The following is an 18,509-nucleotide window of genomic DNA, read 5'->3' on the forward strand; positions in this document are numbered from 1 at the left end:
TGGCTTTATCTGTTGTTTTGAACATTGCAGACTGAAGCTCAGCTCTAACTTTTATACATTCTGCCTTGGCTCCAAAAACCGTTACCTCAGTTTTATCTTTGTTTAATTGGAGAAAGTTCTGACACATCCAGTCATTGATTTGTTCAATGCACTTACTCAGTGTTTGAATTGGAGCATAGTCTCCTGGTGAAATTGTTACGTAAATTTGTGTGTCATCCGCATAGCTATGGTAACTTATTTTGTTGTTTTTCATTATCTGAGCCAGTGGTAGCATGTAGATGTTAAAGAGAAGAGGCCCCAAGATGGAGCCTTGAGGTACCCCACATGTCATATTTGTCAACTCAGATGTGTATTTACCTATAGAAACAAAGTTGTGTCTGTCCTTTAAGTAGGATTCAAACCAATTTAGAACTGTTTTCGAAAGTCCCACCCAGTTTTCTAGTCGGTCGAGTAATATGTTGTGGTCAACAGTGTCAAACGCAGCACTGAGATCTAATAATACTAACACTGAAGTTCTGCCACTGTCTGTGTTTAAGTGGATGTCATTGAAGACCTTTACAAGAGCAGTCTCAGTGCTGTGGTCTGGACGAAAGCCTGACTGGAACACATCGAAACAACTATTTAAATGCAAGAAATTACTCAACTGTTGAAAAACAACTTTTTCAATGATTTTACCTAGAAATGGCAGGTTTGATATGGGTCTGTAATTGTTCATTACTGAAGCATCTAGATTATTCTTTTTTAAGAGCGGTTTAATGACTGCAGTTTTCAGGGCCTGTGGAAAAATACCTGAGTGAAGAGATTTGTTTACTATATGAAGTAGATCTGAGGCCATGCAACGAAAAACATCTTTGAAAAATCCTGTTGGAATAATATCAAGGCAGCAGGAGGAAGATTTCAGAAGTTGAATAATGTCCTCTAAGTTTTTATCATTAATCTGATGGAATTGTGTCATGGTGTTTGAATTGATATTAGGTGGACATAGGGACAACACATTTGCTGTACCTGATGCAGAGGCACTGACTGATTTTCTGAATTTTGTCAGTGAAGAAGGAGGCAAAATCATTGCATGCCCTGGTGGATAGAAATTCAGAGGCTACTGACACTGGGGGGTTAGTTAGTCTGTCGAGGGTAGCAAACAAGGCACGTGCATTGTTTTTGTTTTTGGTAATGATGTCAGAGTCCAATTTATAAAGGCGAAGTCTCTCTTTATAGATTTCAAAGTGAACCTGGAGATTTGTTTTTCGCCACCTACGTTCAGCTTTTCGACACTCTCTTTTTTCTGCTCTCACGGTCATGGCCTTTCTCCATGGAGATATTTTCTTCCCAGTCACTTCCTTTACCTTAGTTGGAACAATGGCATCTATAAGATTTTTAATTTTTGAATTAGAATGATCTACTAGCTCATTTACTGAGATGTTAGCAGGGGCAAGTGTGGAAGAAGAATTCTGAGTAAACATTTCCCTAGTATTTTCAGTTAAATATCGCTTTGTGGTTACCTCTTTTTGAACATTTTTGTGAACAGAAATAGAGCTCTCAAAGAACACACAGGAATGATCCGAGAGTGCAGCATCAGTCACCACAACCTTAGAGATATTCAGACCCTTTGAGATAATTAAGTCCAGAGTGTGCCCCTTATTGTGCGTGGGCTCCGTCACATGCTGAGTCAGTCCATAGTTATTAAGAACAAATGTAGGAATATTTAATCAAAATCACTTCATCTGTAGATAAATGTGTTTTTATTGGAAAGTACGGAGCCCTTAAAGGTTCATGGGAAAAAAAAAGTATCTCGTGCGAAAATATGTACTTTCTCGTTCGCACGAGATCGAACTGCCCGATTATTACGGCATATTATTAGTTTTATGAAGAAGATGTCTGGTCGCCAGGGCGTGTGTGCGTGCGTGTCTGTGGACGGGCGGGCATCTGTTTTCAGAAGATATTATGCTAGTGTCGTTCGTTCCGGTGCACTGCAACAGGACTAAGCACTACATTGAGATTAAGATTAAACAAATTTCTTTCACTTGGGAACACACACATATACCTATGGAGTTGCCCAGCGTTTCTCGATCACGAGGCAGCGGGGGCAGAGGCTTGTTACCGTCCGCCCATCCTGCTGCCTGTGGGAGCAGATCGGCTGCCAGGCTCTCATCAAGGGGGGGCTCGCCGGGACACGCTGTGTCGGTGCGGCCCTGCACCCTGAGAATTCCCGCCATACCAGCCACTGGAGCCTTCGCCTTCAGCGGCTGTCGCCACGACGCCTCCACACACTGCCAGATATCTGGCAACCGCGGCGAAACGAAGGCTGGCTGAGCCGGGCGGACCGGGCCATAGAACCCCTGACAGAGGCGGCTCACCGGTTTCGGCTGCAGTGGTGGGGGGAGCGGGCGGTAGCCCTACACGCTCCGCCGCCATGGCCATCACCAGGGGGAAGTCCTGGCGGACAGACCTGGGTGGTGGACTTCCATGGACGCCGGACCTGGAAGTGCCCAATAGCGAGAAGTCCTCTTAATCCCCCTCCTCGACAAATGGAGCCATCCACTCCGCTCGAATGGCGAACGTGAACGGCACCTCCCCGGCCACATCCTCGTCCCCCATCTCCACTACATCGAGCTCCGCCTGGTCATCCGTCTCATTACCCTGCTGTGGGACGTAGTGAGCCTGGAAATGCTGCCATCGGTGCTGACGTCTGAGCCGTGGGAGCACCCGGCAGGCAGTGCAGGACGGAGAAGGCTTCACGCCATCCACGGCGTGGTCAGACCCCAAACACTCGAAGCAGAGGTGGTGGGGATCGGCGCCCACTATTAAGCCAGGGCACGAAGGACAGGCCCGGGTCTCTAGAAGTGGCGAATCCATGACGGTACGATACTTCTTCTTCTTTCTTTCTTTTACGTGTACTTCTCTCCTGCTTGCTGAATAGAAAAGGATGACAGTCAGGAGGTTTATACAACTTCAGTGTGTTAACGCTCGCGTGTCATTGATGAGTAGTACCCATAGAGTCCAATATGGGGCGGAGCCTGTGTGAGATAGAACGGTCTGCAATGAAACAGTTGTCTTCTGTGTGCTCCACTTCCTACTTGGCGCACCAGTACATTTCTTGTTCGCACAAAAGTATATCGTGAGTACAAGAGTTTTTTTTAATACCTTCCTTTGTCACGATACAACATTAACATGGAGAGTGGCAGAGTCCAGAAAATAAGTAACTGCATGTTAAGACATATTTACACACATTACACTACAGTACTGTAGGCATGTCTTCATACCCAAGTGCAGGCATATATACTATACAAATACACATATCAATGCAAACATTCACTTGTATACTATATCCATTCATTATATCACCAGATAACAAACTCATTATTTATGTTCACAAAGCATGATGGGATATTAAACCGTTATTTTTAACGTGTATTTATGGTAGTACTGCAGCAATATTATTCCAAAGAGTCACTGCTTTTAACTGAAATGCACTCTTCTGTTATTCATTAACCAGCTACTATAAGGGGATGCATATATTATACAGCATGGGCAAAGTGTGTGTACTGTATGTGAAATATCACCCTGCATTTTTTCACACCAGGAGAAAGACAATTTAAGTTATTTTTCTCTGTTACACACACACTTTACATCCAGCATGGGCCGTGACCTTTCTCTAAACAGATGCCCTTCTGTTGTTACATGAAAAGTGAACTTGCTCTTTGTGAGAAGACGGAGAGCAATAACGGCAATCATTTAAAAAAGGAAGCTGTATGTGAGAATGAGGTGGGCCCTTTCCAGTAACTCCACATAGGTTCCTCTTTCTGCAGAACCCCGTCATATTTCAATTTCAAAACATCCCTCTTCCTGTTTTTTCTGATATTCTGTAGAGCCACAAATAAATTCTCACAACATACACACACACAACACTCAACTTTGAATAATTAGTGTTTGGTATGTTTTCTATCTACTATTTCTCCCATTCACAAATCCGAAATCAAATAAAAAAATATATTAATATGTAACATGTGGTGACCACCTATGAATACACTGGTTCATAATTCATACATGGAACCAGGGGTGGACTGGCCATCTGGCATACCGGGCCAGATGGGCCGGTGACCCAATGTGGGCCGGTCCGCTATGGTTTTTTTTTCTTTTCTTTTTTTTCTCTAAATTCCCTCCAATTGGGCCGGCCAATTGGCTACAGAGGGCTAGCAGTGTGTTGCCAGCATCGACAGATATTATTGGTCTATTGTTTGTCATTGTCAATCAATCATGGGCTGACAGGCGCAGAGAGCCCTGACAGTGCTGTCAATAACAACACAAACCCGGGTGGGGCGGGACCTCATGGCATGGGCGGGAGTCGCAGGACGGGCTGCTGCTGCTGCTGCTGCTGAGCTGAAAATGGATAAGCGGAAGAAACGCCCAGGTGGCGCTGAAAAACTGCGACTTAAAAAGCTGAAGTCTCTGGAGGTGGAGGCTGCTAAATATTCTAAATTGACGGACCTATTTGGTGCCGGCAGGTGCTGCTGCGCCGGGAGACGAGCGAGTGGAGGCATACATGGTAAGTAACGTTAGCCTGGGGCTTGCTAGGCTACATTTTTGAGACATGTCCAAAAAAAAGTAGAAAACGTTTTTACATTGAATGTGATGTGACCTAATTAACTGCATAGTCCTACTTGTGACAACATATTAGCCCAGAGTTGAAGGGCTGTGAATGTTGGTAGTTGTGGTTGATTTTGTTTAAATATGCCAAATTGTGATATTATGGGTTATTATTGTTCAGATGATTTAGCTAGGCTAGCTAAGAGCTGCTAACGTCAGCGGTCTCTTGTTGCCATAGCAACAGTACACGTTCACATGGACCAACGAGCTATAAGTAGAGATGCAGAATCAAGCTGTATTGTAAATACAGATGAGATACTTTGAATTTTAGCACAAAATACAAGTAAACCTATAGGAAATAATTAGTTGAATTTATTGTAATCTTTCAATTATTTATTGTTTACTGAGGTGATAACTATTTCATAATTTCTGTGTAACTTTAATTTCTGTGTAAATGTAATTTCTGTGTAAATGTGTTTACAATGTGCAAGTCCAGCTGGTCAGTTCAGGGAGAGAGCCAGACCAATTCAGGCAGCCCAAAGACTGCACCACCTGAGAGGGAAAAGGCTGTAGAGAGTGAGGAGTATGTCCACCCAAAGACAGGATCACCTGAGAGGGAAAAGGCTGTAGAGAGTGAGGAGTGTGTCAGCCCAAAGACAGGATCTTCACAAAGTTCACAAAAATATGGCTACCCTTCTTAGAACATGTTAAGTCCCTCCAGTTGGAGTCTGTCCCCATTGGCTGAGTCGCCCCCCTGTACCGCAACAGCTCACAGGAATGCTCACAAAATGTCTCGCAGGTTGTTGTTTTTTTGTTTTGTTTTTATTTTTTTATTTATTTTATTATTACATTATTGTCTAATTGTAACTGATGTATTGTGTCTCGGGGTTGTTTTGTTAGAAATCGCAGGGGTAATGCATTGTATTGCTGCTGTCTTTGTGTATTGAAAATCGCAAAAATAAATCATATATATATAAAAAAAGACTGCTATCAAGGAATATGACTCTCCTTTGTAGTATGCATGAGAGAAGATGCCGCGAGATTAGTGGACTTCTATGTAGTGTCCGCTGATAATGTCTGGCTGGTCTGGACAGAAAATGCCAGGGCTGAATTTTTGTCCCAGTCCACCCCTGCATGAAACTACAGTTCCCATTGTTCCCACACGGACATGTTATGTGTTTTCTATATATGTTGTGTGCGCTCCTGACTTCACTCTCTTCTTCCCGGACTGCAACCGGATAACATGACCTTAATTACTCTCTAATAAAGTACCCTTTTGCACCTTCCTTGCACCGCCTCTGACTCCCTATCTCTCGGCACTACACTGGTGACCCTGACAAGTCTCGAGAAGTTTCCGGGACGGACCCGAAAACACGGCAAAAGAAACTGAAGTTTCTTTCTCGAAATGCCGGGGATTTTTTTTGGAATCGTCCGTGGCTGCCACCGGCACGCGGACTCCTGGACCCCGTCTCGCCTCGACGGTTTCGGACGTCGCCCATGCTGCCACGCTCCGGAACCTGTCTGGCCTCTCCTGCCTTCCGGGGATATCCAGACGCCACTCACGTTTTCATTGGCAGCTGGGTGGCGCACTCCTGGACCCTGTCTCGCCTCGACAGTTCCGGACGTCGCGCATGCTCCATCGGCCCATTGGTGGCGCGCTCCGGGACCGCCTGGCCTCTCCTGCCTTCCGGGGATATCCAGACGCCGCTCACGTTTTCATCGTAGCCTGGGTGGCGCACTCCTGGACCCCGTTTCGCCTCGACACTTCCGGACGTCGCCCATGCTCCATCGGCACATGGGTGGCGCGCTCCGGGACCCTGTCTGGCCTCTCATCTGTCCACGGCTCCTTCTTCCCGGGGATACCTCAACGCCTGCTGAGGACTTCGTGCCCGCCGCCGCTGCGCGTTTGCCTGTGGCCGGGTTCAATCAATCAATGTTTATTTATATAGCCCAATATCACAAATGTTACATTTGTCTCAGTGGTCTTCACAGTTTGTACAGAGTATCAGTATGACAATACGACACCCTCTGTCCTTAGACCCTCACATCGTACAAGGAAAAACTTCCGGAGAAAACCCACAGTTTAAAGGGAAAAATGGGAGAAACCTCAGGGAGAGCAACAGAGGAGGGATCCCTCTCCCAGGACGGACAGACGTGATATCCTCGTGTATTCATCTTCTTATTATACACACAGGCATTTCCAAACATTTGGACTACCTATGTTGCAATTATATTATCTTTTCAATTACACACGGCATCTATTGCTTTATCAAAAAGGAAGGTCTTAAGCGCACTCTTAAAAACGGATGGGGTGTCTGCCGCCCGAACACAAACTGGAAGCCGATTCCACAAATGTGGAGCTTGATAAGAAAAGGCTCTGGCTCCCATTGTACTTTTAGAGACTCTAGGAACAACGAACAACCCTGCATTCTTGGAATGCAATGCCCTAGTAGGACAGTAGGGTATAATGAGTTATTTAAGGTAAGATGGCTCCTGCCCATTAAGGGCTTTGTAGGCGAGAAGAATAATTTTAAATTCTATCCTGTGTTCTATAGGGAGCCAGTGTAAGGCAGCCAGAACAGGAGTAATGTGGTCCCTTTTCCTAACTCTGGTTAGTACACGAGCTGCAGCATTTTGAATCAGCTGAAGCGACTTGACTGACTTCTTGGTACACCCTGATAATAAGGAGTTACAATAATCCAGCCTTGAAGTAACAAATGCATGGACTAGTTTCTCAGCATCGTTTTGAGGCAAGATATGCCTGATTTTTGCAATGTTACGTAGATGGAAGTAGGCGGTCCTTGAAATTGATTTTATGTGGGCGTTAAAGGATAAATCCTTATCAAATATAACACCAAGATTCCTTACAGTCTCACTGGAGGCCAAATTAATGCCATCCATAGTTAGTATATCTTTAGATAATTTGTTTCGTAGATTCTTCGGGCCAAGTACAATAACTTCAGTTTTGGTCGTGTTTAACATCAAAAAATGTAAGGTCATCCACGTTTTTAAGTCCTTAAGGCAGTCTTGAATTTTATTTAGATGATTAATTTCATCAGGCTTGATTGATAAATATAGTTGAGTATCATCCGCATAACGGCCCGTCCACACAGTGGAGTGCGTTGAGGCTTGCCGGCGGGCGTGTCTGACACTCGACCAACAACCAATCACATGAATCTCCCGCCCCTGACACACAAGCAGTGGTTTGATTGGCTAGAGCTTGTACTGGCATATGATTCGATTGGCTGACGCTTCTGCCGAGGCGTCAAAAGTTGAACATTGCTCAACTTTTGAAGCGAGCAACGCCAGCAACGCTCCGCGTCGCTTCCCAAAATACAGTTCGGCTAAAAGTGACGTCACCCCATTCAAAGTAAATGGGCAGAAGCGTTGGAAGCTTCAACGCACGCCGCTGTGTGGACGGGCCGTAACAATGAAAGTTTACAGAATGATTCCTTATAATATTGCCTAACGGAAGCATATATAATGTGAACAAAATAGGTCCGAGCACTGAGCCCGGTGGCATTCCATGGCTAACTTTGGTTTGCGTGGAAGATTCATCATTAACACGTACAAACTGAGAGCGTTCAGATAGATAGGACCTAAACCAGCCTAAAACAGTTCCCTTTATGCCAACTAAGTGCTCTAATCTTTGCAATAGGATATCATGGTCGATAGTATCAAATGCAGCACTGAGATCGAGCAAAACAAGAATAGAGACAAGTCCCTTGTCTGAGGCTATTAGAATGTCATTTGTGACTTTAAAGAGCTTACGAAATGAAGGACAATACTGTTCTTATTACGATAATATATATACTATTATTAATGGGAAATAATGTCATTCATGCCCGCTGTATTTATAAATCGTGGTTTATTACAACTTTCCATGCTCGCTTCCGATGTTACACGACCGCTCCGAACTAAACCGCTTTTGCCGGTTAGTGACGTCACGCACATCACGAGTAGAACACTTGTTGAATAATACACTACCCATATTGCTGATGTCGGACAGTGAGTCGTCAATAGACTCGGTGCACTTTCAAGAAGAGGAGGATTTTATTGAAGAGGATGCCGGTGTGTTGGAATCAGATAATGCGGGCGAGTCTAACGTGGTGGAACCATACCAGTTTGAGCCACAGTATTCAAGTAGTGTTGCGGCAGAGTCATTCTTTGGTGGGGGCTCTAAGGCCCCCCTCTGCCTCCGCGCGTCCTTTTGTGAATGGGTCAGATTAACAGAGGAAGAATTCACAGCAACCATTGGTAAGGTTATAACAAATATGCTGATTTAATGGAAAAAGATACAATAACACAACTTCACGAAGTAATCCGGATTACCCCGGCTCTTGTTCCTCCCGCCGGGAGATCAAACTTACTTGTCTTGTCAGCCGGAGGAAGAAGAGAGCGAACACACAAACACAGACAGGCGATACAGAGGTACCATGGGGAGGAGCCGGGGGAGATTCTCCTCCCACAGAGCCCATCCTGCAGCATTTCAGAAACTTCAGTTGTGTCTAAAGAATATTCACGAAGTAATCCACTAGGTATTGTTTGAGCAGTATTCACATATCTGCTCAAGTAGCCTTATCCTGCATATCTTTAACACACACACACATCTTTATCATTAACAGAAGTTGATTGTTCCTTTTAGCTTAAGGGCTTCTGTGAACTTACTTTCACCTCGAAGTCCGCGTTTACTGGAATGAATGCATTCATTGACAATTCAGACTGACTATTGTCTCTCTTAACTGTGTGACTCAATTCTCAAGGCCTGCAGGATGCGCATCATTAACTTAAGAAGAATGTAACCATTATATCTGGGGGAAATGTCCCTCGCAGTTCCCTTGTTAATTTGCAAAGCCCATTGATGATTAACCAAGACCCTCATGGCCCCTAACTGCAACAAGACTTTCTGCCATTCAAACATAACACTTCTTATATATCAGGGGACATTAAGATGAATATACGCTGTATCAAACTTTCAAGTTACTTCAATTTTCCCTCAACAGTAGCGGTAGATACAGACGGGAGCGAACTAGGGGGGTGATGATCCTGGATTTGGCGGAGATCCGATGCGGCAACAGAACACAGACTGGTAAACATTTGACTTGAATTCATAGAGATTCTCAATAAATAGTAAATCAATAATAATATATCGTAATGTAGCAGACAAACTTGGCTCAGGCAACAGAACCAACCCAATATCACGGCAAGATGTGAACATGTGAGGATTTACCATGCTGGGAGACGTGAAGATGTCACGATTTCGTCCCTTCAAACGTGACAGTTACACGGGCTGCTTCTCAGGTCGACTATTTTCATTTCCTCGCTCCTCGGTCTCACCGGAAGTTGATTTGCCTGCGCCATCTTGAGTACCGTCCCATGGCTCTTATTTCTGCCGGAGGACCGAGGAGCGATCATGGAGGAGCGATAACCGAGGAACCACCAGACCATCCTCCGATGAAATCCTCAGATACTCACCCCGCCCCCTTACTGTGTATCGCTCACTGATTGGACGAGGCAGTGCATGCACTGATCTGATGCTTCTTGACATGAGAGCAATACCCCAGCGGAGTGAAGAAAATACAAACCTCACGGGACGGGAATTTTATTCCTATTGTGCACTCTAATCCAGTGGTTCCCAAACTTTTTGTGCCCAAGGCACACCAAAGGACAAGTCAAAATCTCAAGGCACACCTATTGTGCAAAATAGCCCTGATAACACGTGTTATCACTCATATGTAAAATATCTGTAAATGTGCATAATTATTTACAAATGCCAAATAAAATGTAACAAAGACAACTATATTACTCATGAAATATTTAGTAACGAAATATTTCAGAAATGAATTTGAAACGTTATCAAATTAGGCTTCATCAAAGCAGCAACCCACTCATTTAAACCAGACAGGTCACAACATTAAAAATGAGACAAAGGAAATTCAGCACAGATAACTGTCAATGCAAGGAAGCTGCATTGTCCATGGTCCTGAACTACAAATTATAAATGTAACATTTCAGCAGAGTCGTTACTAAAAAAGTAATATATTACATATTACATATTACTTAAGTATTACACTACTTCGTTACTCTCTACATAAAGTAACTCGTTACTTTACTCGCAGGGCCGGCCCCCCCCTCCCTGCAGGCAGATCACGCAGACTGCTAAAGTTTCAAATGTTCTCTTTAGTTCAGTTTCCATCCTGAATGTTTTCCTATCTGACCATGGCTGTTCTCTGTCTCCTGCTATCTGTATATTTTGCGCAGTCTATCTCTGCTCACTCTGTTGCGTCGGCGTGTTCTCCTGCGTGTTGGCCATGTGTTGCACTGGAACCAGACACCGCAAAGACTTCAGCCGAGCACGTACGAACTGCGCATGCGTGAGTGGCAATAACTCTCCTTACCAGCAGGCGGCGGTAGTGTGTATTCGTCATTCAAAACAGGCAACAACCGGAAGACAGAGAAGAAGAACAGACCGTGATATAAACAAACACATAGCGTGTGCGGTATCTCCACCTTAGCATGTGTTCTTTGCAGGTGCTTGTTGAGGTTTGACGTGGTGTTTACAGCAGTGGATAACAGCTTCTGGCCTGGACACAGTTTGCACCTCACCGTCACATTCCTGTCTATTCTTCGGATGAACTCAAAATAATGGGCATACGTCCTCCACCCCTCGAGAGTTATCGCTGACTCAGCCATGTTTATGCAGCACTGCAGGTGGAGATGTAGTCGCGCAGATTACGTACATATAAACCTACAAAGTACTGATATAGTAAATAAAAAAATAATTATTTTTATGTAGTTGTATATTGCAATAATAACGTATGGTTGTCACAAAATCCCACGGCACACCCGGACTTGCCTCACGGCACACCAGTGTGCCGCGGCACACCGTTTGGGAACCACTGCTCTAATCAATATTAATCCAACTATTGTTCGTTTAAATACATTTTAAGAATGGCGTTTATCTTTTTTGAGAATGACTTTTTTTTTATTTCATGTATTTGGATCTACAACAGATGATACTAATGTTTATGTCAGTAGATGTGCACTAACAGAGGCGGGGGTGTTTGTGGAAATAACTGGTACAGAGCTGGCAGACGAACAGCTGTGCAGCGTCATCACAAACGGACGTCGCTTCACGTGACGCTCCGGAGGAAAGGACGTCCCATTGCTCTTAAAACTCATTTCCCTGCTTCTCGTGGTTTCCTTGCGTCCCTCCATGCTTCCCTGGTGGGAGGGACTAAACGCAGGGAAATGACGCAAGTGAGGGAAGCAAGGATTTCATTTAATCGACCTGAGAAGCAGCCACGGTATTGTTAACCATTGGAGAAATAACCGGAAATGCCAAGCAAATGCTACCCCGACGGTCGGTTGTTATTGTCAATATTAATATAATAATGATTTATTTTTTAATATTCACACTCGATTACGCCAATGTTCTTGTTGCCCCAGCTGGTCGACACCTCTTTTAGCAGAAACAAAGGCTACATTAATGTATTAAATCGATGTTAATCCATGCGTGTGGATGTGGAATTAACGGACGTGACGTTGTGCGATTGAGTTGCCAGGCAACAGCTTCGGTTCATGTTAATTTACAAACTCTTCAACTACAACCGTAGTTATATTTAAAAACATGTTAGAAGGCCTCACGAAATACTTTAATGCAAATTAAAATGTAAATGTCCTTTAATCACCCAGACTTCAATGTGTGTTCTAGTGAATGTGCAAGATTTACCTGAATGTTGAGGCTGTGGATGGATTTGCGATTGACATAGTCACCTTCATTTTCTCCCAGGGACACAGAGATCGGTACGTGTATGCAGTCGATACAGCCAAGCACCCTGGGAAACCCTATGAAATAGTAGGCTGCATTTATTATAGAACGGTGTACGTCATACTGTAGGAACAACATTCACTGTAAAGGTATAATCATATACCTGCCATGCTGTAAAATCTCTCTTTGATCGTCTGCGTGGGACATATGCCAGGAAACACAACAAAGGACTCTACGAGCCCTGTCAGAGCATGTGCGACCTTATGTATAGCACTGCAGACTGTATTTTTGCTGAGATTCTCTGCATCCCCCACGGCATACAAAAAACTGCCGGTTGCAAAGTAGCGCAACGCGATACATACAGTCTGCGGCACTGTAAGGGCACAACTCCGATGTGTGGCATTAGCAACATATGGCTCGAGGAGCTGACACAGATAAGTCAGCCCTTCTGATGAGAACCTGTATCTTTCATACAAATACTCTTCAGGGAAAGCCAAAGGGTTTATTCTTTCCCTAAAAATCCTCTCCCGTCTGAGAGCGCCTCTCACAATCCGAGCTCCAAGCTCCACAGTGTCATCTACAAATGGTGAAGCCATTTTTACAGAGATTTCATTGGTCGATAGGCGGAGTTTTCATAGGCTTATCTCTTAGCCTGCAACCTAACTTGGTCCCGACCAGGTTAGCCACTTAGCATATATTACCATGGAGATCTAGCCTGCTAAAAAGAGAACCAGCTTCGTTGGACCGGAAAGCCGGAGTTTCCCCTGAATTTAGCCGGGTAAGCGAAAATCCTGCTTCGTAGTATACCCCCCAGGTGTCCTTTTCTATCAGCTCTGCACCGTTATGGTGTAAATACAGCCTATCTACCAATTGGATCAAATATAAAAGTCAGCCGAATTAGTGTTGATACTGCAAGGAGACGTATTGTGTGAAAAGAAATGTAAGATGTTGTTTAATTGCTTATATATTTATGATCCACGTCACGTTTTCAGTTTTGGCGGCAGTTCTTCCTGCTTGTCTAGAAGTCTTCTCAGCAGGGCTTTATACATAGAGAACTACGGCAGATATGTAATACTTAATGCAGCCGAACCATGTATTACAATGCTGTTATGTGATGACTTTCAAAGAGAAAAGCAAGCACACTCGGAATAAAGTTTTATTTTGTTTTTAAAAAACGTTTTCAGATTTCACATCACATAAACCCCAAATCCCAGCATGCATTGCGGCTAAACCATCCAATCATCGAGCTGAGGATCTTGCCTACGGCAGTTTCCGGTTTCATTTATCACCGATGTATTTTGTTATACACACATTCCTTCACATTTACATTTTCATTTGCATTAAAGTATTTCGTGAGGCCTTCCAACATGTTTTTAAATATAACTACGGTTGTAGTTGAAGAGTTTGTAAATTAACATGAACCGAAGCCTGGCAACTCAATCGCACAACGTCACGTCCGTTAATTCCACATCCACACCAGATCTACACGCATGGATTAACATCGATTTACTACATTAATGTAGCCTTTGTTTCTGCTAGAGGTGTCGACCAGCTGGGGTAACAAGAAAATTGGCGTAATCGAGTGTGAATATTAAAAAATAAATCATTATTATATTAATATTGACAATAACAACCGACCGTCGGGGTAGCATTTGCTCGGCATTTCCGGTTATTTCATAGCCTCATGTCAAACGTAAGGTTAAGTCAAGGTAACGTTGTAAGAAAGCAAAACGAACCTTCGAGAAAGCTTTTACTCTCTCTCCTTAGCGAGCATTGTTGATTGTTCGAAGCACGATCTCTCGATGTGCTTTTCATCGACCCCGGGTTACCTGGTATAGCAAAAGTCCACCTCATACGACGCACTTGTTGTGTACGCAACATTTGATCATTCTTTGGCAACACAAACATCCCATAACCAGATGTTGAGTCTGCGTCGTATTGCTGTGCATCCTTTGTCATAATATGTGGCCCTTCAATGCATTCAAACGGGACTGAGCTCAGCTGTGTTCTACTCATGACGTCACCACCAGAAATGGCCGAAGTTGATGTTTCCGGCGCAACGAACGATTGTTACTAACTGACAACTTTTGTATGCTGTTATAATCGTGATTTATTCAAAATAGATCAATAATAAAAAAAATCATATGGCACATTTCACAATACAAATGCAACCTCTATCATATACTAAGCCCACTGACAGGTGCTAAAAACATTTCGTAAGCTCTTTAACCAGAGCTTTCATTGTGCTATGATGTGTTCTAAAGCCAGGTTGCTCTCCTTCCTACCGGGGTGGCTGCTCCTGCCTCCCGGGGATACCTCAACGCTTGCTGAGGACTTCGTGTCCGCCGCCGTTGTGCGTCTGCCTGCGGCCGGGTTGCGTTCCTTCCTCCAGGGGTGACTGCTCCTCCCTCCCTGTGATACCGCTCCGTCCTTCCTGAGATTTCATGCCCGCCGCCGCCGTACCTTTGCCTGCGGCCGGGCAGCGCTCTTTCCTGCTGGGTTCGCCACGCCACGACACCTGCGGCCCCCTTACGACGGTCCATTCCGGCCCGCCCCCGGTGGGGGTGCCCTCGCCCTCGTTAGGGCCCCTGACCTCTCCTGCGACCCCACCCTCCTCGGCCCCTGTGGTGTTTCCTCCACGGACGCAAGGATTTTTTTGCCATGTTTGAATTCTGGAGGGGCTTGTGTGGTGACCACCTATTAATACACTGGTTCATAATTCATGGAACTACAGTTGGGGGTATTGTTCCCACACGGACATGTTATTAGACCCTCCAGAAAAACGCGATTATGCGATCGCATAATTGACCGCATAATCAGCAAAATGGCATTATTTCTCATTTCAGGGAATACTCCCTTGTCACAATCCCGGTTCCAATACTACTTAAAGCAAGTAGTCATCAAAAGTGGTCTATCACCCCAATTTTATTCAGGGAACTCCTTTAGAATAGGCGCAGCTACTTCTGCGGCTAATCAAGGCATATTATCCTCATCCCTGCAACAACTCGGGCGGTGGTCCTCCGCTGCCTTCTCCTCCTACATCCGCCCCAACATCAGCTCCGTTCTGGCAATCCAAAAATCTCTCAAGCCTTAACTTGGGTACATATGCATATAACTGGTGGTGGTGTTTTATAGCATATCGGCATATTACTCATCATTTCACTATCTGTACATAACACGCACGATATTCACGTCTTAATTCCCATGCTAATTAACATGTGCATTTCATCTGTATACTCATCATTGTCTCATTCTCATGTAAAACCCCTGTGTATTCATGTATTCGACCGGCAGGGTCCGGGCTTGTGTCGAGTCAGGATATGATCAGCAGTGAGGATCTCAGCCTGCCACTGAAGTTGAATCAGAAAACCAATACATCAGCTGTTAGCACACAGAGCTCACAGCTCCTCATATCTGTTCAGAAACTGGACAAAAGTTAAACATGAACAAAACACAGACTGTCTGTGTCATGGCAATACAGTCGCTGCTTTATTTCTGCCTTTAGGACGTTGTTATGAGTTTGGACGGAGCAGCTACACGTTAGTTTAGCCCAGCGTTTCTCAAAGTGTGGGGCGCAGAGATGTGATAGGTGGGTCACGAAATACAAAATATATATATATTATATATATATATATATATATTATTAGAGCCGGGACTCGATTAAAAAAAACATTCTAATTAATTAGAGGCTTTGTAATTAATTAATCAAATTAATCGCATTTTTAATCGAATATACATATTTGACCTGAGAACAGTGAGAAGCAATTTCACATGGATTTTAGTATACCATTGAATAATGACTGAATACATAAGCTTAAGCAACAAAACATTGTTTATTTTTTTTCAAGGTGGTACTTTTTTAAGTAAAACACAATACTTTCTAGTACATTTGCACCAATGTGCACCAACAACATAATAAATAGTTCAACATAAAGTGTACCATTTAAAATAAAATAAAAAAAAGTGCCAGTGATTGACCTCAATCCCTCCTATTCTTCCAATATCCTGATGAAAAATAAAATCTCTGTTGCATAGGCCACTGTTTGATCAACATTTCAGTAACAAGCCCATTGGCCTCAGGATACCTCTAAGACTACTTATTCTGCTTCTTCTCTTTCAGCCAGTTGCTGAGACAAACTAGCCTGTTCACATGTTCAGAGCTCAAGGCTGCCCTCTTCTTTTGAACTATGTTACCTGCCAGTGAGAAAAGTCTCTCGCAAGGGACATAAGTGGCAGGGCTGCCCAGATACTTGCAGGCCAGGGCAGAAAGCTGTGGATGGGCCCCCTCATGAGTGGACCACCACTGCAGTGGGCAGTCTGTCCCACTGATGGTGGGCTCTGCCCTGTAGCGGCCCAGAGCCCCGTTGGGCACCTCTTCATTCTCTGATTCAGAGTCTGAATTACACAGCAGGAAGCTCCTCTTCCTTGCTGGCTCCTCTGTGGGTTCTGGAGTGGCTCTGTCTGGTTCTTTTTGCAGCAGTGCCTCAACGCTGGTCCATACCCCTCCTCGCTCTCCTCTTGGTAGACACTTTAGGTCCTTAGAATCAGAATCAGAATGAGAATCAGGTGTATTGTCACATCACAGATTTACAGAGTAAAAAGGTGGGTGAAATTCATTTTCGTACATGGTTCCCATCATATTGTTATTCCATAGAAAGAAAGAGGGGGGAGAGAAGAAGAGGGGGGGCAGGGGAAAGGAGGTCAAAAAGCAAGAAAAGAGAAAAACATAGAAGACCATTACACATGTTACCTTAAAGCGAGGGTCGAGTGCTGTAGCCACCCTGACCCATCCATGGTTGAGTGCATCTTGGCGTTGAGACAGGTCCTTTTTAAAGGCAGCCTTGAACCTCACCACATAGGCTGGGTCGTCATCTGAGACCTCCATGGTGCGGGTCAGGTGGCGGAGAGCAGGTAACACAACAGAGCACGAGACATAAGTCTCACCCCCAAGGAGCTCAGTCACATATCTGCAGTGGATAGTTTAGGAAAGTGATTTATTATTGTACCAATTAATAGTAGATTAAAAACAGTAGCAACTTTATACTATAGTCATAGTGATATTCAGTACAATACATTTTGGAAAAGCAATTTAATGTATACTGCACAATCATAGTCAATTCACAACGTTTTTCAAGGGACAGCAATGATGAATGAATCCCATTAATACAACAGTTGGTGAGTGTTTACCTGCATGGTTTAAGGAGGGTCTCGAGCCTCTGCAGTCTGTCCCACTCTGCTGTAGTCAACATGGTGAGCTTGTGCTTCTGTTTGGCTAGAGTAGCCTTCACAGCCTCTTGGTTCTTCAGCAGACGAGAGATCATAAACAGTGTTGAATTCCACCTTGTGGAAACATCCTGTATCAGTGGCTCTTTGTCTTGTTCTAGTTCTGTTTGCTCCTTGTGCAGTTCCTCTGTGTTTGAGGGGCTGTGTTTAAAATGCCCCTCTATCTTACGACATCTTGCCAATGTGCCTGTGAACCCGCTGTCAGCAAGGCAAACTGTGATGTTCCTTTGCAACACGTGAGCAACACACGGCATGTGCTGGAATGTGAGCAGTCTCATTGCAGCGATCATGGTTCGGGCACAGTCTGTTCCGATTGTGGTGACTTTTTGTGTGACTTCCCAGGCCTCTGCCACAGACTCAAAATCTTCTGCCACGTTTTCAGCAAAGTGCCTAGTGGTGGTCTTCTGGATGGTCAAGGCAAATGAGTGAAGACGCCACTTGATGTCAATAAAGTGTGCCGTCACACCGAGGTAATTTGAATTACTTACCGAGGTCCAATGATCCCCAGTCAGGGCAACACATTCGGCTTTCTCCAATAAATTCTCTTTATCTTCCTTTTCATTGTCATAAAGCTGCTGGATTCTTTTTGTCACTGTCTTTCTGCATGGCAGCTCATATGTTGCGTCAGACGATGCAATCTGGAGTACCTTTTGCAGCCCCTTATCTTCAACCACTCCAAGTGGTCTACAGTCGAGTGCAATCCAGTGAGCCAGGGAGCTGGTTATTTTCTCAGACGTGGACTTACTTATCCTGGCCCTGAAACCAGTCATCTGGTTGAGTGTGGGTTGGGTCAGGGTGTGGTTCCTTGCACTCGTGGTCGGGCTAACGTCCACGCTAGCTGCTACATGCTTTGCATGTAAGTGATTTTTAT

The 18,509-nt window shown here is 44.4% G+C and overlaps 2 protein-coding genes across 3 annotated transcripts; both read right to left on the minus strand.

The window, feature by feature from the left end:
- Positions 1-4,324: 4,324 nt before the first annotated feature.
- On the minus strand, positions 4,325-12,951 carry LOC117448922 (putative nuclease HARBI1). Its single transcript, XM_071203588.1, has 4 exons — positions 12,519-12,951; positions 12,317-12,432; positions 8,955-9,063; positions 4,325-4,377 (listed from the first exon to the last, which is right to left on the minus strand). The coding sequence occupies exons 1-4, from the start codon at positions 12,949-12,951 to the stop codon at positions 4,325-4,327; spliced, it is 711 nt and encodes a 236-aa protein (XP_071059689.1).
- Positions 12,952-16,215: 3,264 nt separating this feature from the next.
- Positions 16,216-17,803, minus strand: LOC117449951 (E3 SUMO-protein ligase ZBED1-like). Of its 2 annotated transcripts, none has more exons than XM_071203642.1 (3): positions 17,543-17,803; positions 17,106-17,322; positions 16,216-16,883 (listed from the first exon to the last, which is right to left on the minus strand). In XM_071203642.1, the coding sequence occupies exons 1-3, from the start codon at positions 17,674-17,676 to the stop codon at positions 16,449-16,451; spliced, it is 786 nt and encodes a 261-aa protein (XP_071059743.1). In that variant the 5' UTR covers positions 17,677-17,803; the 3' UTR covers positions 16,216-16,448. The 2 variants fall into 2 exon arrangements, with proteins under 2 accessions (XP_071059743.1, XP_033943782.2); XM_034087891.2 differs by having other exon boundaries at positions 16,216-16,892.
- Between the last annotated feature and the right edge of the window lie 706 nt (positions 17,804-18,509).

This window comes from Pseudochaenichthys georgianus, chromosome 7 (assembly GCF_902827115.2).
Source record: "Pseudochaenichthys georgianus chromosome 7, fPseGeo1.2, whole genome shotgun sequence".
Lineage (NCBI taxonomy): Eukaryota > Metazoa > Chordata > Actinopteri > Perciformes > Channichthyidae > Pseudochaenichthys > Pseudochaenichthys georgianus.